The 22127-nt window shown below is 36.4% G+C and overlaps 2 protein-coding genes and 1 long non-coding RNA gene across 3 annotated transcripts; 1 reads left to right on the forward strand and 2 right to left on the reverse strand.

The window, feature by feature from the left end:
* The first annotated feature begins 66 nt into the window (after positions 1-66).
* Ndf (Nucleosome-destabilizing factor) lies at positions 67-21956 on the forward strand. Its single transcript, XM_072007981.1, has 10 exons — positions 67-193; positions 291-327; positions 1245-1333; positions 1413-1539; positions 1738-1839; positions 2010-2201; positions 2834-3007; positions 20348-20458; positions 20552-20996; positions 21087-21956. The coding sequence occupies exons 1-10, from the start codon at positions 159-161 to the stop codon at positions 21284-21286; spliced, it is 1512 nt and encodes a 503-aa protein (XP_071864082.1). The 5' UTR covers positions 67-158; the 3' UTR covers positions 21287-21956.
* LOC139989512 (uncharacterized) lies at positions 5491-13076 on the reverse strand. Its single transcript, XM_072007978.1, has 4 exons — positions 12170-13076; positions 9969-11770; positions 9391-9673; positions 5491-9165 (listed from the first exon to the last, which is right to left on the reverse strand). Exons 2-4 carry the CDS (start codon positions 11759-11761, stop codon positions 8515-8517), a joined length of 2727 nt encoding a protein of 908 aa, XP_071864079.1. The 5' UTR covers positions 11762-11770; positions 12170-13076; the 3' UTR covers positions 5491-8514.
* Positions 16966-19991, reverse strand: LOC139989524 (uncharacterized). The gene is made up of 3 exons (XR_011800353.1): positions 17949-19991; positions 17355-17857; positions 16966-17264 (listed from the first exon to the last, which is right to left on the reverse strand). It is a non-coding gene; the product is annotated as an uncharacterized lncRNA (long non-coding RNA).
* Positions 21957-22127: the final 171 nt, after the last annotated feature.

Consider the following 22127-nt stretch of genomic DNA (forward strand, 5'->3'; position numbering starts at 1 on the left):
TAGTTTATTTGGTTAACTAAACCCAAAAATGGTAATAAGATACTCATTTGAGTCTTGTATGTTGGTGGGGGTATTTGGATCACGTCGTCATGCACAAACGACGCTCTACTGCTCAGTCAGTCGCTTGCCGATTGTGAGAGCAATAGGGACGATATATTATGTCGGAGGTATTCAAGCTGGGTGATCTTGTATGGTGTGTACTTATTATGTGTTAATCAATGGATGTTTAGAATAAAAATAGTGCAATCCAAATGGCGGTGATTAATAATTGATATCTTTATGGATTTCAGGGCCAAGATGAAAGGATTTTCGCCTTGGCCTGGTCGGGTAAGTTGGAGTTAACTACTAACGGTTCTATATTAACTATACTTTGCTTGGTTGTACGCGCCACGAAGTCAAACGCGGCCATCATTTTGGCGGGAACATTTCGTGCTCCGCTTAACTGTATACCATACTATTATAAATTGATATATTTTATGCTCCTGTTACTTCTTATTACATATCTCCCACTATATCCGTTTTTTAAATTCAAATTGGCGCGCAGACTACGAAAATATAACCTAAATTATGTTATTTACCCATGATGTTCTTAGATAAGCTAAATTTTATGTTTACATTACGTATATCCAAGCAGTTATTGTTTAAATTATTTCTTTTCTCATTAGAAACAGATAATTTGGTTTTATTGCAAGATCAGTCCCTCTAAAATATTCGCGCGCTAATTATGATTTTCTTCATTTGAAAATTGAGCAAATCATATAATTGATTATACATTATATGTCTATTTGTAATAATCTATTTATTATTTGCTTCTATTTTATATGTAGTTTATGAATAAAATTTGATATGACTGAATAATTTTATGCTTTATTTGTATATATCATCGTTTAAATTATATTCAACATTCAGTATTTATCCAGTATTTATATTTAAATTATTTAAATGAAAAATATTGACACATTTAAAATTTACGTATTTGTAAATATTTAATTTGATCAAATAAGTACATTACTACGATGAATAAAACAATATATAATTTATTTACATTTGCATTTTTATGTTTATAACATTTAATTGTTTATTATAAAACATGAAATATAATGCACATGAGATACAGATTTATGAATATTATTAATATTGTTATTTATAAATATGATGTTATACCTTTATTTTGTTACCAAATATGGAGAATACGTTTATCGTCATTTTTATTCTAAATACTAATTTCTCCATGACATCTTAAGGTGTCAAATCCTTCAAAGGATTTGAAGAAACCAACAAATACTAAGAAGGGGCCAGTTCAATGTATTTTCTTCTTTGGAACAAATAATTAGTAAGTTTGGATAAAGTTATTTATTTTTCATGTTTTGTAATATATTAACTTTTGAAACTTACATAAATATTTATTGTAGCGCATGGATAGAGGAATCTAATATAAAACCATATCTAGAATACAAAGATACTCTGGTAAAGTCTAGTAAATCTGGTGCATTTAAAGATGCAGTAGAAGCAATAGAGGAATTTATTGCTAATGGAGAGGTAAGCTATACGAATAAAATGAAAACTGTTTAATGTACATGTTTCTGTGATATATATATAATGTAATGAAATTTATTAAAATATAATATAATATAATATAATATCTTATAACTATTATTGTTTACTACAGTATATTAAAAAAAATTTTATAAAAAATTATTAGCTATATACCATTTATTATAGTATTATTTGCTCTAGGTATTTGAAGATGGCTTAGACCCAGACTCTTTGTTCGACAGACTTAAAGAAGAAAGCATATCTGAGAAGAAAAATATAGTAAAAACAACTAAACCTCGTAAGGTTAGATTTATATTACATATTATAACAAACAGTAGAATTAAAATATATGCATTTTGATACGTTGAAATTACAAAACAAATTTAATAAATCATGCTATTAATATGAATATGAAGTGTCATATTCTGGAATTAATATATAGTACAAAATATGACACGAAATCATTGGTTTAGGAAACACCAAAAACTAAAAGATTGGACTCTGGTGCAAGCGATGCCCGTCGTCCAGCCAAAAAGCAACGGAGAGAATCAAGTACAAGTAATAGTAATAGAGTTGGCAGCATTAGTCCTGCGTTAAATCATTCTACTCCTCTCAGAAAATCAGGATCAACTCTTCTTAACAGGCCAGCGAATATTGCTAGACCTGTAAGTATATTTTACTTTGTTATTCCATGATTGACATATACGAAAGTATATATTTTTTTTTAAGAAGTTTTCTCTTATGATATTGTTTAATTATTCTTAATTCGAAAAAGATTAAATTATAATAGTAGATATTTTTAATTGAATACTCACTAGGAACAGGAACTTGCGTCTTTTAGAATACTAAATTCGAACAACTTTTACCCATTCATGTAAATAAATAAACAACAACAATATTATGCCTTCTTTAATTCCTTTCCATCGATATAAAACTAGTATCATTTAACACAAATTCCAGATTTTCAATCAACAAAAATCTTATTTTTATGAAGTAATGTAATTTTTTAATCATACACGAGTCATTTTCATCATTATTTTTGTATTTGTAAAGCTATATTATATTATGAAAACTGTAAAAAATGTATTACAGTCAAGTTCTAAGTTGTATTTCAAAGTAATTTGTTTTGTCTTTAAATTTTGTTAATATCTTAAAGGAGTTTTAATGTTTTTTCAATTTAAAAAAAAAGATGGTTATGTTTACTTATTCTTATTTTTTAACCTCGAAATATAGTTTACTGTTACATAGGTACTTGAAATTATATTAATTGTTAATATGTTATTACTTAATACAATAGGTGACACCTCCTTTGGACGTGGAAACATTGTCGCAAACACTTAAAGAAAAAAACATCCTTCCTTCAAACTTGAAATTTGGGTTCCTTGGTTTGGGAATCATGGGAAGTGGTATTGTAAAAAACCTAATCAACAGTGGACACAGCGTGATTGTATGGAATCGGACGCAGGAAAAGGTATGTGCAATTCATTTACTTACGTTGTAATGCAATTACAATTGCAATATGGTTGTTTTATTGCCGTAAGTGATATCTTCATAATTATAAAAAAAGAGGTCACATTTCATATAAATTATTAACGCTAATTTATAAGATTAATTTTATTTTAACACGATAAATTGAATACGAACAATAGGCAATAAAAATAATAAAAAATATTAATTAATTTTTATCAATTGAAAAATAGATATATTCGATATACTTTTTTATTTTGAAATATATTAAATTTCAAATAGTCATATAATTACATAAAATTTGAATTTGCATTAAGAAAAAATTGAAATTTCATTTTTCGGCAGGATATATATGATCTGAATGTATCTAATTTTATACAAATTCTTAACACGGTATTCGCTATTAATTTTATTGTTGCATTGTCAGCAAGAATGATATGGCCGTGTTTCATTTTTCCTACTTCGTATCCTACCTTCAATTAACAAAACGTTATTACTCTGACAATTTGAATTCTGCCATCAAAAATTTCGCGGATGACGTTTCTTTTTTCAATAAAATGTTTAAATGATTTTGTGGAAGCTAGGGAAAAGAGAAAAAGAAGATATTTTGATAAACAATCTCGTTTATTGATCTTGCTGCATGTTCAGCTTATGCTTAAAACTACTTAAATTGTTGTTGAAAACAAACATTAAGATGGTAACAAAAAACTAAATTATTTATTAGGCAAAAAAATGAAAAATTCTGCAGGAGCACAGGTACCTACTTATTTGAATTGTAAAGTAATTCAATAACTCTTGACTATCGCGTGATATACGATGGAAGAAGTGGGATATGTATCAGTTGAAACATTTTTAGGACTTCTTCCTTTGCATTTTATCGTTATATTGAAATCCATAATATTGACAAAATATATATATATTCCCAGTGATTTATAATTTCTTTGATTTAAGTGTAAAAAAGGAAGGAATATATATAAATATATAGGAACAAGAGAGTGGAAGTAATTTTTTTTTTTTGTTCTTTTTTCAAGAAAATGTTCTAATTTTTTTTCTACAAGTATTATTTTTCCAAAAATAAATATTTCACAAATTCTTATTGGCATTCGTAACACGTGTTTTCAGTAGCAGGCATAAAAAATGCAAAAAAATACAAACTACCAAAAGCACTCAAAAGTCGGCGAAATCGTATTTTCATAGCAGGAACTTTTGTTCATTGAAAAACTACGCGCAATTTGAATATTTAATATAACAAAATATAGTGCAGACGCGCGATTTACATTATCTTTCATTTTGCTACACATAATACGTATCGTGGAACGAATCATCTCGTGGTATTCCACAGCCTATTTTTGACGAGTGATTGTTCTGATGAAGTACATCTGTAGCCACCTAATTTGTATATCTAAGAACGTTAATGAGTGTTTAACGATTAATGGATAATCCTATAATCAGTTCCTTGGATCGATAGATATGACGTATAAATTCCGATTCCAGCATCGAAAATAAACGTTTAAGGAACAGCTTTTAGCGGTACCTAACGTAATTTCGTTTGGGCAAATCTTAAAAGCACGTAATTATGTCTTCGTTATTTCGTATTACGACATTTTGCTTAAAAGAGAAACATTCAGACTTTCGTCGCATAGAAGTAACTTTTCCTCAATTTGCCAATCTTACAAATATATTCGACGTACTTTCGCATAGGTTTTGATCGCGTGCGCTTCAGCGAATAATTACTCGAAGATAACAAGTGAAATTTTAACATATATATATATATACAATATCGAAGTTCGATGAAATTTTCTACCGGAAAAGCCTTTTCAATAATAGAAATACTGATTTTCGCCTTGAAAAATTAACATTATACGTCAATGTAAACTAAATTTCGTTCAAACCGGTTTGTTGATAATGAAAATGTCTAGATAACAAAGGTGACAAACTGTCGAAATGTTACGATGACAAGTTTATTACAACGTTGCCACGAGATTCGAGTGACGCGATACTTTTCGTATGAAACGTAATGTAATTATAATATGACGGCGCACGCGCGCGTCGGTACACGGAAAGGGCAATTAAAAACCGACTCGCGTGTGGCACGTTACCATACCACCGCTAAGATCCACGTCGGCCACACCAATCACCTAATCGGTTTGCTTTCCTTCGTTCTGTCATGAGACGCGACTCGAATCTATTTTCCCGCAGCGTCATTCACGGTAGCAACAGTTTCTTGCTCGAGCACGATGCCTTGTATCCCGTGATGTATACTTTTTGCCGCGTTATGTCGCGTCCCCGTTTTCGAGGGATGATAAAATTTTATCTCCTTCGAGTCGCTGAAGCGTTCCAAAAATAACGGCGGAGCACCGTTACATGCGTTAGCTAGTTGTCTTGTTCGTTTCGCCGGCATGCAACGTGTGTGGTGGGGGCCGCGAGGGGCGATTCAACGCGCAGAAGAGAGGGAAAAGATTTGAAAAGAAAGAAAATCGGGATCTCTTGCGTTTCAACGTACATATATTACCACGAACTTTAAGTTCCGCTGCTTAAGAAACGGGATTGCATGCGCGCAGCATTTTCTACGCATTAAACTTACAATATATACATCAAGTTTGATTACGTATACGCGTCCGATCATCTTTTCAGTTATCGAACGTGATTCGTTACATGAAAGTCGTTTTGTCTTGAAACGAGTAACCTGGATCATTTTGCACAATTGAACTAATATTATCAGTGAAATTTGACAAGTTACGATATTAATAAATACCTTCGTACGACAGTGACATATTTTTCTAGTAACGTGAAATGAAATTTTACGAGTGAATTTGAAAAATCTATCTGTTAGTTATCCGATTATCGTTTGTGAACAAAAATTATAAAATTGTAAAGGAGATGTTTATAATCCATAGTTTCTACCTTGTCGATTTACTAATGTTATTAGTTGATAAATTATCGTACAAGAGAACTCTGATAATAGAACGAAATTCTTTTTCGCGGCATCGTATAGTTTTATCGTCACAGTTTTGTTAGAAATTCTAAAGTGAAATTCAGTAAATTGAATAGCACGCGTGATATTAATTTCTTCGCTTGAATTAACGGTACAGCGTCAAACTGTAACCACAGTTTGAGAACCACTTCTCGGCGCGGAAAACGGTGGCAAATTTATGACTACCGTGCCTTTGGAAGGGTTGATTTGCGATCATATACAGTCAATTGAATCCACTTTAGAATACAACGCAAGATAAATTTAGTGTGAATTTAAAAATAATTGGGGTGACCTTTAGACACTTTTTGTATCTAATGGCAGGGAAGAAATTCAGTTCTACTTTCCCGTTTCGAACTAAGCGTATTTTATTCTTAAAAAAAAAAAAAAAAAAAAAAAAAAAAAATTGCATATTTCTAACGATTCAAGAAGTAATAATTCGATGTACATATACGTTCGAACCATTTTGTGGCATGCGTACGAAGAAGGAGATAATCGTTTATACGATTGAAAAAATAATTTTTTATAACTTTCAAATACATTGATAGATTTTATAATTGTATTATTCTTTTCTTTGTTTCTTTAATCACATAGATAAAGTGGAGACTCGGAATAGATAATATAACGTCAACGAACGGTTCTCTGGATATACAAAAGGTTACAGATCTATCTCTCCAAGTTTCTCCAATTAGAGTAAAACATTGTCAGGGAAGTAGACAACAGCTCATAGAACATGCATTATCTAATAAGCTTATTTAAAACATCGTACCAATGATGAGAATCTAACTGTGTTCGGTTCTTCTTTTCCGCGATCGATATCGTTTGGATTTTGCACATAGAAAAGCAGACGAAGAAAAAGGAGTGGTCTGATGTTCGAAGCTTATAATAGGGCCGTTCTCGAGCTGATTATGATTATCGTGATTAGAATATTCTTCTATTTAACACTTGTGGTTAGAGATCTCTCTCGTCGTAATTACTTTAGTTAGTGTACCCGAATAATCAAATATCTCAAATGTGGATCCTTAAATTTTTTATAATCTTTTTATATTTAAAATCGGGATAAAATTTTTAACTCGGTATAATTTAATTAGATATTTAAAATTCAGTTCACGTTTCATATTAAAGAGGAAAGACGCGGATAATATAAAAATATAGAGTATGATATTTAAGAAAAGGCTATTTTCGTTATAGATCTGCTAGAATTTTTTGTACGTGCTTGTATCAGTTGGATTGTGGCAATAGAAGCTTGACATGATAAAAGAATTTAGAAATATCACTTATTATCTTCTTTGATACATCTCGAAAGTTTTTCTTTTCGGAACGATTGGTACAACAGTGTTATTGATGATATTTAATTAAGTACATGTATTTGTGTTGTTCTCGACAAAGATAGCTTTTTTTTCTGTTAAATAATTGTATATTTCTATATTTCCAACAATTTGTATTTTACCGAACAGGGAATAGGTTTAAAGACATCCGCGGACATTGGAAAAGTAAGAAAAAGATAACATGCGTTCCAATGTCTGGACACTCGAATTTTTCGAAATAGAAAGCGAAAAGAAAAAAGGAAAGAAGAGTATGTAGTCTAGACGGAATAACAAACAGTGTATCGGTTTCGTCGGACCTCGATCAGTGAATAATCTTCGGCGATCGTGTATACCGGTACTGAGTTCAATTTTTCATAAAAATTGTAGTCTCACGTCTCCGTAAACTGATAAAGTCACACGCACATTTATTTACAGAAGAATAAAAGTGAATCTATCGATTTCTTCAAAATCGTTGACCTTCGGGTGAAATTGACAATTAGGCGAAAATTAGTACGGACCCGTTTATACACGCGTCAGTTCTGTCTCTTCCTTCTTTTATCTTCTTTTTTGCTTTCTCAATTTGTTTTTTGAGCTTTAGCTTTTTATTTTGAAATTGGCTTACGGCAGGGTTGGCAGTAACACTATGACATCTTGCGTTTCTTTCCAGCGTTTTCTTTGTCTGACGATCGTCGATTGTTATCGTTTGTGCTGAGCGATGATAACAACAATGATAAAAAGCACAAAGTGTAAGGGCGGACAGATTACAAGGTCATCGATCGAATCACAGAAAAATCCTTGGCAACTGTCCGCGATATTTTTTTTTTTTTTTTTGTTTCTTGTCTTTTCTTTAGTTCTCCTTAAACAACACTCACGCACACACAATCATTGGCTTGATCGATGTTTGCAAAGGGACACTCGCAGCCTTTGATACTCGTAGGCGTTCTTCTCTTATCGTTCATCGAGGTATATGTTTGTTTTGAAGCATTTTTAAAGGAGCAAATAAGACATTTTAAAGGACGAATAAAGAACAATCGGATTTCAAGAAGTCCCACGATAGAGAAAGATACCACCGTTCGTTCTTGCGAATACAATCTCACTTACCGATGTAGAGGCACTTCTATATATTTTTCTCACATAATGATCCAGTGGCAGTACATTCTCGTCTTAATTGTAATCTTGCTATATAAAGAAAGGTTAGTACCCTTTTGTGTTAACACTTGTCATCAAATTCGTCTAAAGTTTGGTTTCACGCGGTAGGTCAGGCAAACTGGAGCTAGGTGCAAGGAGACCGAAACTTTCTGGCGTTTCTTTAGGCTCTTTGGCTAAGACTTCGCTGCTCAAGCCTTTGAAAACTGACTTGGCATTGTCTGCATCTTTGTACACCGACAGTGAGCTTCCGTCCTCGTCGATACTGTGTAGAATTATCGAATGCGGTGATACATTGTACAACGGATCAAATCGAATCGGTGGGCCCATCTCCTCGATGTAGTTTATATGGATCCCCTCCATTGCATTTCCATGAGGACTGGTCGACGAAAGTTCCGTTGGCGTGTAATATTCGCTGTTGACATCCTCTAAACTAACGCCGTTCGCCAGATCGTCGATCTTTGCTTTAAAGTAAGTATCCATGCGGATGGGTCCATCGTCTTTTGCATCAAATACCATCGAATCGCTCTTTCCGCAAGAGCCGCTCCGGCAATTATCGAAATACAAGTTCGGTAGATTCTCTAGTACCTTGTTCAGTGTTTGCTGTTGATACTTGTAACTCTCGCGTAGTCTTAGCACCTGATGGGCGCTGAACTTTCTTATCTTGTTACGCTGGAAGACATAGTTTTCTCGCACCCAATTGAGCTGACTCGTCGAGTAATCCCGTACTTTCCTCACCTGTTTCGAGATCAGAAAAACAACATTGTGAAACGTTTGCACGCCATGACGTCTGATCTTTCCTTTGACATATTTCTCGTTCTTTGTGGAAATTATTTAAAACCTGACGAACTCGTACAACTGTGTTTCAAAGTAATCTCTAACGGTGTTACGCGAATGCGAGGAGGAGGACATATTTAATAATTCTACGTTGAATAACGAACTTTCCAGTAAATGTTTCATTACCTGATCATAATACTGGTCTCTGAGAGCCGTAAGGTGGCTCGTTCCGTAGTCCCGTATGTCTCTAATGTGTCTCATTTGACCTTCGTAGCTGTCTCGAATCCATTCTACTTGTTGAGCACAGTTCTCTTTTATTCTATGCACTTGTTGAGTGTAATTCTCGCGTAGTCTCTCGAGTTGTTGACTCTTGTATTGCTCGATATTATCCAACATTTGGTAAATCTGCTTTGCTCTAGGTGTGGAACCCACCCGTCCACAGCACATACACCAGTTTAGACAGCCGCATCTGAAACGAGAGGAAACGAACGATTTTATATACAACGATAGAAATTGCATAACCCGCGAACGATATCAGTTTCACACGAATTCGTAGTTACAATTGAATATATCGAATACAATGCATTTTTCTATTTTACAAGGGAGAAGAGAAAAAAAGTATCGACTATAGGTACGCGAGGTAACGAAGCTAGCACAGATGATGCACACCTGCGCATTATTATTTTCGAACGCAATGGCACTTATACATCAAGCGATAATAATAATCGGTGTTGAATTGCACTGAAACGGGAGAAAATACTTACTTCAGCAAAAGATAACGAAGCAGTTGCAAGAGAAGCGTTAGGAGAAGAAAGGCCGTCGCACTGGCAGCTCCTACCAATATGCTCATGATCCTGATTCTGTTTAACGTTATTGGATTCATCTGCAAACTAATATAGGTGGTGGCATTGGCAATCGGATTCACCGCGTAACACTTGTATTGTCCAACATCCTGCCTGAGCAACGTCGCTATGTACAAAGATCCATTCTCGAGGATACGTATACGACCATCATCAATGAACGGTACACTTTGTTCCCATCCGTGTACGGGAGGATGTTCGACAAAAGCGTCGGGAAATGCTGGATCAGGATTCCAATGCAGTACCTGAAGCGTCGGCGTAACCCATGTTAATGACGGTGTGGGATTGCCATTGAATTCACATTCGAGTAGCACGGGGTTTAATAGAAGATGTTGCTGCGTGGGCGTAGCGTATATCAAATTTGGCGGTGCGCATTTCAAGTAACGAAGGGTTTGAAGGATATCGGCAGTACCGTCGATTTCGTCGCCGCAGCGAAATCCACTTTGAAAAACGGTTCGTAGGTGCTCCTTGCTTTCGGCCCACTTTACGAACCAGAACATACGGCAATCGCAGGCCCATGGGTTACCTTGCAGCTGCAGCTCACTCAGAAACGATAGCTGCGCCACGTTTGCCGGTAGGAAGGTCAAATTGCTATCGCGTAGATCGATTTTACGTAGTGCCGGTGTACGATCCAGGGTACATCGAGAGATCTCGCGTAACGGGCTGTTATTCACTTCCAATGTCTCTAATTTATCTAATCCTTTCAAGTCTTCGTTACGAAGGGCCTCTAGTCTTGTTCCGGAAAGCAATAGAGTGCGTAGTTTCCTCACTGGTCGCCATACATCGTATGGAAGCACCGTGACCGGTAGATTCTTCAAGCTGAGCCATCTTAAATTCGACAGGCTGTGGAACGTGATGCTTGTCAAACGCGTGATAGGATTCCCAGAAAGATCGAGGTGCTGCAACGATACGAGATCGGAGAACAGACCGCGCGGAACTGTATCGATCTCGTTATCGGACAGCTCCAAGATCTTCAATTGATTCAAGCCGGAAAATAAACGGGGTGGAAGTTTGGTGAGTCTGTTGGCGGACAGGACGAGTTCCTGGAGATTTTTGTTGGGCCTGAAACTGTGATCCGGCAAGGATACCAACAAATTACCGGAAAGATCCAACCGTGCCAAAGACTTGGACAAAGCGAACACTTGATAGGGAAGTACTGAGAGTCGATTGCGTGACAAGTCGATTTCCTCGAGCCAATCCAAACCCTGGAACGATGCTCGCGGGAGTGTGGTCAACCGGTTTCCGGTGAGATTCAGGTACTGTAGTTGTTGCAGCGGATGGAAGACGTCTGACGGGAATTCCGTCAGCCTATTGTCACCTAAGTTGAGATGTGCGAGGAACGTTGTCGCGAGGAATGCGCCAGGTTCTATCCTCTCGATTCCACTCGAAGTCCAGGCGAGACTCTTGAGACGAATCGCTGGCTCGAGGGCGGAAACGGGTATGGTAGCGGCTCCGACGTTCCTCAACACGACATTGGTGACTTGCTTGGACAGACCGAGTCCAAGGAAGTTTCGTTCCCGGCACAGTAGGCTTTTTCCATTGTCCAAGCACTCGCAACCCGTGGCACATTCTACACGCGAGGACGGCGACGTTTTTTCCGTAATGAACGTTGCGTCCTGCGTATCCGTAACGTGCACCGCAATGAGAAGGACTATTAACCACCACCACGAGTCCCACGTGAAAACTCGCTCCCTCATTCCTATGACCTGTAATATGACGATTTCCACGCATACAACCAAGAAATCCCATGTCCTGATGTATCGTCGCGAAATCCAAAATTTACCAATCGATCGACTTTAATGCTCTTCTGTTAAATTCGTTTAAAATTCTGCGTTATTTTCGAATCAGCAAGTAATACAGCGGATGTACACGTTCAATGATTATTATTTATAATTTCTCAAGAAGAGGAGGAGGTTTGCTAACGTAAAAGCGTACATTGTCATTTCTTTACGAGATTTCCGCACGCATTGAACATGCTTTTGCAAAAATATATGAAACGTGTTTATTACATACATGATAATATTCTTTCTTTTCTTTTTAGTTTGTTTTCTCTGCTCTCTTCTCTTTTCTTTTTCTATTTGTATTTTCTCTATTGTGTTACGTACCTAAGCGAGGATCATGGACAAGCCACGAAGCACCGAGTGTCTCGGCTCTGAGATAGCGACCAGCTAACTGGTAGTATATCCTTAACCGTTCGCAAAAAATCCGGCCCAGTGTCTTATGGAGGTACTGAAATTACTGGATTTGTTGATGGTGACGGCAGTGATGTTGCTGCTATTGCCGTGTCGAGCCGGTAACATAATTGTGCGCGCTCTAATGGAACGACTTGCAGAGTTCCGAAATTGGACGGGAAGGTAATCCGCCAGCATACAATAACCGTTGCACACAGCTAACTATACAGCTATCGAAACACTCGCGCGCGCCCAGCTACGCGTATAAATGGATAACACATTCAAACGAGCCACACATACACGCACGCACGCACGCACGCACACACACACACACATAACACGCTGTTTTCCGTTGCGTTTACTTTTTTCTTTTTTTTTCCTTTTTTTTTTTTTTTTTTTTCTATTTCTTCGTGTGTAGTTACTCTATCTGTTTCTACGTGCCGGCCCTGTCAAACTTTGCAGCAGCAACGCAAAGGTTCTACTGTTGTTTCGTATGTCACATGACACACTCGTGCATCGCGACACGTCTAACGTCGTCCGTCGCCTATCAAAGGCAAAAACTGACTGTGAAAGATTCGTTCGACTCTGGCTGCTCCTCGTGGTAACCATCGTCTCGGAAAACCGGCAACGTTGCGAGCTCCAAGAACCGCGCCGACGCGAAACCTACCACGCCGCTCTGCACCGCGCTCAACGAACCGCCCCATCAGGGGAACCCGATCACAACCAGACACAGCCCTTTAGCCCGATTCCTGCCTATTGTCCCCACATCCTCGCTAACCACACCAGGATTATTTCTATCTATCTATTCTCAACTACACCTATTCAGATACGTACTTTTATAGTATAATTATTTATTAATGTGTTTTCTACTACACATGTTCTTCTATGGTTTCCTTAAGTATTCTTTTTATGCTCATTAATTAGCACATTTTTATCTGCCATCTTTTCACTCTGATGAACAGCGTCACTGCTACTTTTGCTCGAGCGAAAAAATTTCAAATTCTTTTTCAAGAAATTTTTATTTCGCAACGTGCGATACGATTTCCTTCGTTTCTTCGCGTATCGTCCGTAGTTTAGTTTGGTATTCAGTTTCAGTATTCAGAAAATATTCGATATTCTAATTGGAAGTTTCAATGAAATCACAATGAAGTATTTTTCTCACGTTCGTTTCCGGGTAACATAGAAATTAACGCATACAAGTAGACCGTGAAACGAAACGCTTCTTTTTCTTGATTAAAGACCATCTTTTTTATATAGATTTATTTATCGTTTCGGTTATCGTGTGACACCGATCTAGTATACACCTGTGATCCCAGTTTTTACTCGATGCAAGAACATCGTTACGTACTCGCAGTATAATTGTTATTTTCACGATTACAAAGATCATTCGAAAGCGTGTCTGTTTGTGTACCAAGTGCGTTCAGTTAAAATGATACGCAAACATGAAACGAAAGTGCTGCAACTGAGAGAATGCTTGAAGAAAAATATTTGACTGAACGTTTATTGAAAACTGTCTACTCTATACCATAGGAAAAATATAGCACTTTATTTATAAAACAGAGGTGACTTTCAGATTTCTACAACACCGATATTTTTGTTAAAAATTGGACTTTTTCTTCTAGGAGCTACTCATCATTTACGTAACCTGAAATTACATATAGTAGAAATCTGTTCTTTCCTTTGCTAAGTATATACTTATTATTTTTAATTACCTTGACAAAACGATTTGTCATTACTTCAACTATTTGTTGCAAATTGTCGTACGTACTGACAATGCAAATTTCAATCGGTATCGAGCAAAGTATCATTAAGTTTCTAGTTCCATTCTATCGAGAAAACTAATCACTTTAGAGCAAGGAGCAAAAGTATGCGAAAATCGTTATCGTAATAAAACCACCGCACACCTGTAAATCACTTGTTTAAACCGTTCATGTGTACAATTGCCAGATTGACCTTGGTACGATAGCTCCGTCAGCGGTAGCTAACGTTCAATTTTGAATAGGGCTCAATAAGAGCGAGTTTTCTACGTCATGTAAAGAAGAAAAGCATAGCGTAGAGAGAGAGAAGTATGATGTAATTTAGCCATTAGAGAACGGTCTTCGGGTAGATTGAACAATCGCATGCTAATCCTATATCTCTAACAAATTCTTTTTCGCGTTTATGAATATCAAAGGTATTCAAATTAACCATAGTGTGTGTAGTACGCAAGAAATATCACTAATAACAACATCACAACCTAGATACATAGTGTTCTAAAATTAGCAAAAAATATAAATTTAAATGTACATATATAATACGCTATTGATGCGCATGAAAAAAAGCTATGAACAAACAAACTCGCTCGCATAAACGATATTAATGACGCATTTAGAAGCTGAGTGTCATATATGCTTATGTATATATTCGACACGATAATAAATGCTTGAAACTACAGTTCCATCATATTCTCCAGTTACAGATATGTTAGATAAGCCTCAATTTGTGTATATTATATTTGATTACCTTGGCTCCCCTCTCCTTCTCTTACTTCGTTTTTTATTTTTTTGCTTCAACTTCAAATTTCACTTCGTTGTGTCTCGTAAACAGAATTTAACAAGGTCACAAATCACGGAATGCTTTATCACAATGAAATATAGCAAAGCGAGTGAGTTTGGCGCAAATGTTTGATTGAATTATGCCCTAAGCTTGAATCAAAATTAATAGGGATTGCGTAATTCGTGCGACACCTTGTAGATCGTTTTCGTAATTTGTTTCGAAACTTGATTTGTGTGCATAGTCGTAACGAGATTGAATTTGACCTTGATTGCTAAACTTCTATAGCTTGCACGAAGACTTCTCTCTCTCTGTCTCACACACACACACACACACACACAACACACACATAATCTCTCTCTCTCGTCGGTCATGGCCAAGGGAACCAACTGTAGGGGTAGGGCCATTTGGTTTCTTATCCTACTCTCTTAAGTCTCTGGTTAGTTTCCATTATATAATTTCTTCAGTTGGAAGAAACGTACAATTCTTTTATTATTTCCAAGTGCTATTATCAGAGCGATTTATGCGATATTGCGATAGTAAATTAATTAGAAAAAATATGAGAGAAGATTTCCCATCATCGAAACGTGACACTTGATCTTTGTATTGCACAATATTAATAATTTTTCAATATTATTGGAAGATAACATAAATGGAAAATAAATATGGATTTATCGACTAAAAATATGTTACGTAATGACACCGATAAATAGAATGGAGGAAGGAATCCTTCCAAAGGAAATGCCTTAAGTCGATTGATGGCATTTATAGAGCTTTTATAAATCGTGTTTATCACGAAACGAGAAACACGAATATCGCACGAGATAAACAGAGTTGCTTCATATCAAGCGGAACATTATTTTATTCGTGAAAACATCGATTCAAAACATTTCATCGATTCCAACATATTTACGAATTTATGAGAATCTGTTTCTCAATCCCTAAATAACTAAAGATTATATTAGTATCAAATTGGGTACTGTTGTTACGTAACACTGTTGGCACATGGTGTTTTAGGAGGGTCGAAAGGTATCGGACGGATAGTAACGATGAAGAAAAGAGAAGTAGCTATTTTAAAGGATAGTACGTTCTTTCGACTTCGATGGTAGCAACTCGGGTATAAAATTGGCATAAAATCGTCTGCTGCGATGAAAGCAGAATGGAGTAGAGGAGAATCGAAGATATACGTTAGAGGTTCTCCTATGTTTTATTCTTGCGAACAAACACGACGTGTACTTGTCCGTTTGGCGCGTAACGCTTTTCTTTATTGCATAATATCGCTCGCAACCGTGTATAGTTAACAAGTGGAAGGAAGCATTCGCTTCATATTCGAGTTAAAGTGGAATGGTTGAGTGCAGCGATGTAAGAAAGGAAAGGCTTGTGATTTGAGGCAAGGCGATAAGTGGCCGGTTGCTAGTTATGAGAGAAAGAGGGGAGAGCTCGTGCGGAAGCGAGAGAACTCCAAGGAACGGAGAGACACGGTCGACCGTCGAGCAGACGTGAGTAGAGCTCGATCAGCTGGGAACAGGCCGATGTTGCCACGTGTCTCTGTATGACCCCCGGCTGACGGCTGTGTCGGGTTCGTGGATCAATATTACTGAGATCTGGCAACCTCGCAGGTATCCAACTCTTTATTTATACGTGTCGGTTAGACGGCGCAGGCTCGCTCCGAAGCTTCCTTTAGTCGCTTCTGTCCTTCGTTGCCTTTCTTCCCTTGGCCTTTACCAGTCTACCGCGATTTTGATATTTTTAAAAGGTGAATTATTCATCTGACTGCAAATATATGCATGCAAATAAATGTACTAAAATGTACTACTACCCTATTGCTCGTATTATATTTTACCGTTTATAAATATTTTTAGGATTGGTAGATATAGATCAGGGACGTACGAATACCAAGTACAACGTATCCCAAGATACATATAGTCTGAATGAACGGCTGTGTCGTTCAAGTTCTGCTTATTCGCCCGTTTTGTCCGTACTATACGTCACGAGCTATCGGGATGCGTATCGTTTCTATCTAAAAAAGATACTATTGTTTGTGATATGTTCGCGACATTCTGAATGTTATCTTATCTTCATAATGTCTATCTTAATAACATAGAATTTTGTAAAAGCTTAAGTAACTTTCTCCTCAAAATTGTCTCTTAATCTACGACAGCTGGGATCCTTGAATAACTTATGTTATTCATAATAACTTAAGTTTCTAAATTAAAAATCATAGATCGTATCGTGTTTCTACGAGTTTTTTGTTACTCTTAAAATATTCACAAATATATTCTGAACCCTGTCTACTACATCATTTAACAAGCCTTAGAATTTCCACAGTAAGTTGCACGAGTACCTACCTAGAGACTCGCTAATTACTCCCTTACTAAACGTACCCTTCTTCCACTTTGCTTTTATGGTCCTCTAGCCTCGACATGCTCGTTCTTGCTAGTGTCGTATCAGCAGTTCGGTGAAATTAATTGCTAGTCGAGTTTCCGGTTTGATTGTGCTGATAATAATAATAATCGGTGTAGGACACATCTGAGACTTTAAAAATAATTCCAAAATAATTAAAAAAATAATAAAATAACAAATAGACCTATAAAACACTCGTTATTCTTCGTTATTAAGTAACATGAAACATGCATGCAACTATGCAACTTATCCGAGATATGTAATTGCTGAAACGTTGTGGGAGTTCTTTCCACCTACAAATCGTTTCTCTCTACGTGAGTTCTCACGCTCCTCCTGTTGCCATTTTATTTCCTGATCGTGCGTCGCGTACCGACTAACAATAGCGCGAACTTTGCGATTAGAAATTTTATACAAATGATTTCCGCACGTTCACTGTGAGCCGCAAAGGTCGTTATACCTCTCTACCACTGCTTGTATGCGTCTACATCCGCCACCTTTGCAACTTATATTCTAGCACGTTGCTTTCGTGCTTGTTCACTCGTCCGATTCTTTTAGTCGGTGGACACGTGTATACGCACACTTTGCTGCCATCGTGTGACCCAGTTTATTTCTTGAAAAAAAAAGCGCGCCACTTGGATACACGAGGGAAAAAACTAGGTTGCTAAATTGGAATCATCCCAAGCACATCTGGAATCGAGTGATAAAAGTTTTAACAAAATATGAATCGAGCGGGAATAATACTTAAACGAATTCTAGGAATATACTGTAGTTAGCGTACCATCGTATTTCGTTACACACCGTCGTTTAAATAAACCGGCAATCTGTTTAGCGTATATAACCATCCACCCACGAGTTTCCGTAGATTCGAAATGATCGCTCATGGCGCAGAATAGTGAATGTTTTCCTATCTATATACGGTTACGCGTCATATACATCATTATTATCTAAAATACACGATTCATATGTATTCATGGTGCGAGCTTTGAATATTATCTAAATTATGCTATCACGTTATCAAAAGTTGGGAGTTTTTAGTCGATGGCATTCGTTTTTGAAAATCATTGAATTTCTTGCTTTGTAGCAGTAAGCAAGTTGATTGAAGCTCCAAGGTTATTCATTGGCATATATGTATAGCTGCATAAACTTGAGCCTGTTATATGATTCCTCGGTACGTTTAAGCGTAAACAGTGATGATATCTCTACCTGTAACAACTCTTCAGGCTTAAAATAAAAATTATAAAATAGAATCATTTACATTTTTTACCAACTTACTCAACTATACTAATAGCATATTTTAATTCACACAGATTAAATACATTTAAAATAGTAAAATTGGTAACAATAGCTATTTTAAATACATATCTAGTTTTCAGTTTTACAATCTGGGCTCATATTGTAATGTGGACGTGGCAACGATGTAAGCAATTGAGAACGCGTGGACATACCCATCGCTTCACAATACACATGTCACACAAAAGAAAGAAATAGTAGAAGTTCCTTGACCAGAAATATTTTTTACATCTCTTCTTTTCTATTTCTTCTTCAACACTTATTCAGTGTCTGTTTTCTATCGTTTACGGTTTAAGTACATCGCCTATAGCCCGAGACGTACTGAATCATATGTACGATATAACGTCCATAAGTATAGAAAAGAAATAATACTTTCATGATCTTTTGACTGTATAAATATATACATATATATGTTCGTATTTTATTCATCAATTGAATGATGAATTATCTTCTTATTATATATGTTTTTACATAACAACTACATGAATAATTTCATGCAGTTGCCGAAATAAATTGGATTTGTAAGATAATACAGGTCAAGAATACGATCGATGTACACTTCCTGCTCGATTACTCTTGCGCACGTGCAACAAAACAATAGAAGACGCAAATCAGTTTTCATATTCGTTTCACATAGTCGATGCTACTTCTGTGCCGTCTGACAAATTTGTTTGGAATTATTTGTTTCATTGGTATAAGAGTAAACGAACCTTCATTGCGGCCACTCTCGACAATTTTAACTTCCACAAATCAACGATTGTTTATTGACCGGAACGAAAGAATAAACTATTTGTGTTCCTTGTTTCTTTGTTGACAACACAACTGACTTATGACTGGTCACATCTAGAAACGCCGAGATACGTAATCGTTAATGCCAGGAATATTCTTTCAGCAATCGGAATTTCTGTTTATTAATGATTATACGAAATTCGATAAGAAACATTAATTAAGACAGGAATTACATATACTACGCTAATGTAATATTAATACGACTAAATATGATTTAATAGTCAATATAAATATATTTGATAGAAAAATATGGATGGCGTGTAAAGAGTAATGACGCCATTACATATTGTAAAAGCATGGCGTCGTCTTACGCTTGAAAATCTAAAAGAGAATTTTATTTCGTATATAAAATGTAGTATTATATATGATAGTTTTCGGTCGAATTTAACAAAATAAAGGTACAGATATTACCACATTTGTCGTCAGTAAACCGTAATGTATATACATCTACATGTGATGAATGTTTTCATAGTTGCTTCGATATGATGTTAACGGTTTCTATTGATTCATCACACATTGTCGACATATTGGAATGTTTCGAAACTTCTAGAAATTCATCAGAGCATAATTCCTTCTAGGTTACGAGAATAACTAAACGAATTTATAATCCTTTAAATCTCAATAAATATGTAGATACACCTTTTGGCCGTATGCGGGAAATATCTTTAGATGATGCAATGGCGTCGTTTGCTGATGTGGCAAGCAAGCTTGGAAACGTTTAGCTTCGAAGCCGTTCAGACAACCTACGTGACCAGAATAACGGCGCAAATGGCGAGTGGCTCGTTGTGGCGACATCTACCGGAGCCGCTATCGTTAGACTTTGTTCGTAGTACCATGTCGCACCGAGCGATGTCGCTAAAATTTATCAAGGCCGTAACAATAGGGTCCCAATTTTTGAATAAAAAAAAAAAAAGAAAAAAGCACAAGAATGTTTTTCACTCAAATACATCACTTTATTTCGTTATACGAGAAAATGTTCTACATAAAATTATGTTTACATGCTTTGACATCGATCGGTTGGTCCCATCAGTTTTCAAAATTTCAAATTCAAGTTAAAAAATTTGAAAATTTACATTGAACGATCTTTTTTTCTATTAGTGTGCAGATTTTGTAAAAGCTGGAGCAGAACAAGGTTTAACGCCATCCGATGTGGTGCTCGCTGCAGATATTACATTTTCCTGTGTGGCTGATCCTCAAGCTGCCAAAGACGTAAGTAAAAGACGTGACTTATCTTTCAGATCCTGTTACATAAGATTTCTTAACGTCGTTACAGATATAAAAAATATGGATAATCTTTTTTAGATGGTGTTTGGAAATTGTGGAGTCCTTACAGAAATATCTCCGGAAAAAGGATATGTGGAGATGACTGGTATAGATGCAGAAACATCTCAAGATATCGCCGAGGCAATAACAGCAAAGGGTGGCCGTTACTTAGAGGCCCAAGTGCAGGGTAGCAAAACACAAGCGCAAGAGGGTACTTTAGTGATCCTTGCGGCTGGTGATCGAACTCTGTTCGACGAATGCCAATCTTGTTTCGAAGCAATGGGGAAAAATAGTTTTTATCTTGGAGAAGTAGGAAATGCTTCTAAAATGAATCTCGTGCTTCAGCTGATGGCTGGCGTAACTCTTGCTGGTTTAGCCGAGAGTATGGCTCTAGCAGATCGTGCCGGTCTACAGCAAAAGGATGTCCTCGAGGTACTGGAATTAACATCATTGGCATGTCCTGCCATTCTTGACAAAGGGAAAGGTATTACGGTCTTTCTTTTCTTTATCGATCAAGCGTAATTGAGATTTAGATCTGGTTGAACGATAACTACAATGTGGTTTAATTTTTCAGCTATCATCGAGGGTGGTTTCCCAACGCAGTTACCACTTCAACACATGCAAAAAGACTTAAGACTCTCTTTAGGTATGAGCGATCAATTAGAACAGCCATTGCCGCTAGCAGCAGCAGCGAATGAAGTCTACAAACACGCTAAACGCCTTGGTTACGGAGAACACGATGCCTCCGCTGTTTACATCAGAGCCAGGTTCTAACGGAGCGTGCATCGTCCAAGCTTCTACTATACCATATTTATTGCAATATCTAACGTTGTTTCCTGTCGCTACCCGAGAAGAGTAGTGCGCTATTTTTCGAGGATGTACTAATAAATCACTATGGGTCGTGATATTTCTTACCACGTTGAAGCAAAATAAGTCTCTGTTGTTTCTTAATTGAATGCAATCAAATCCAATGGATTCGAACATATACTAGTATCGGTAAAGTTGATGTATGCGAGTTTCGTCGTGTATTTAATGCGACGAACATGTAAAATAAATATACATGTACTTTTTTTACACGTTTTTTCAAGAATACTTTTTGAGTACACATAGGCGAGTGACTTTGTCTTTTGTTTCGTTTTATTTTAATGCATGGCGACTACTTTTCTCGATAACAGCGTGGGTCTTTAATAGCCGATCTATCGAGTCGCTTCCCGGCTTCGTCCCCGTAAAATGCATCCCTCGCTTGAAAACTTGAGAGACTTGGGACGTGTCGAAAATGTGCCTTACGATACTATTGGAAGCAAGGCTTTTAATTTTTTTGTCTCTTAATTAGGCTGCACGATACATTTGAATTCTTTTTAAGTAATACAGTATAATTGAATTAAATTTTTATGCTGCTAATTAATGGGATGTATTGTTGAAAATAAAAAGGATAATTAAGGTAGATCATATGCTTTATTGGTGCAATTTAACAGAAATAAGGTCTTCGCTTTTGTAGAGAAATTTTGGCAGTATTTTAGAAGCGTCCGTCGAATGAAGCGAGCAGATGACAGAAAAGAATGGCCAGCATCTTTTATCTTTTTGATTTCAAATTTTTATTTTACATTTGCGTTGA

The sequence above is a fragment of the Bombus fervidus genome, chromosome 7, assembly GCF_041682495.2.
Source record: "Bombus fervidus isolate BK054 chromosome 7, iyBomFerv1, whole genome shotgun sequence".
Taxonomy (NCBI): domain Eukaryota; kingdom Metazoa; phylum Arthropoda; class Insecta; order Hymenoptera; family Apidae; genus Bombus; species Bombus fervidus.

Excerpts from the sequence above, each read along its gene's own strand:
- Ndf (XM_072007981.1), top strand. The coding sequence starts at position 159 with ATGTCGGAGGTATTCAAGCTGGGTGATCTTGTATG. Across the intron at positions 1,540-1,737 it reads AATTTATTGCTAATGGAGAG|GTATTTGAAGATGGCTTAGA; the intron begins GTAAGCTATACG and ends TATTTGCTCTAG. Across the intron at positions 2,202-2,833 it reads CAGCGAATATTGCTAGACCT|GTGACACCTCCTTTGGACGT; the intron begins GTAAGTATATTT and ends TTAATACAATAG.
- LOC139989512 (XM_072007978.1), bottom strand. The coding sequence starts at position 11,761 with ATGAGGGAGCGAGTTTTCACGTGGGACTCGTGGTGGTGGTTAATAGTC. Across the intron at positions 9,674-9,968 it reads CTTCGTTATCTTTTGCTGAA|ATGCGGCTGTCTAAACTGGT; the intron begins GTAAGTATTTTC and ends CTCTCGTTTCAG. Across the intron at positions 9,166-9,390 it reads GAGACCAGTATTATGATCAG|GTGAGGAAAGTACGGGATTA; the intron begins GTAATGAAACAT and ends ATCTCGAAACAG.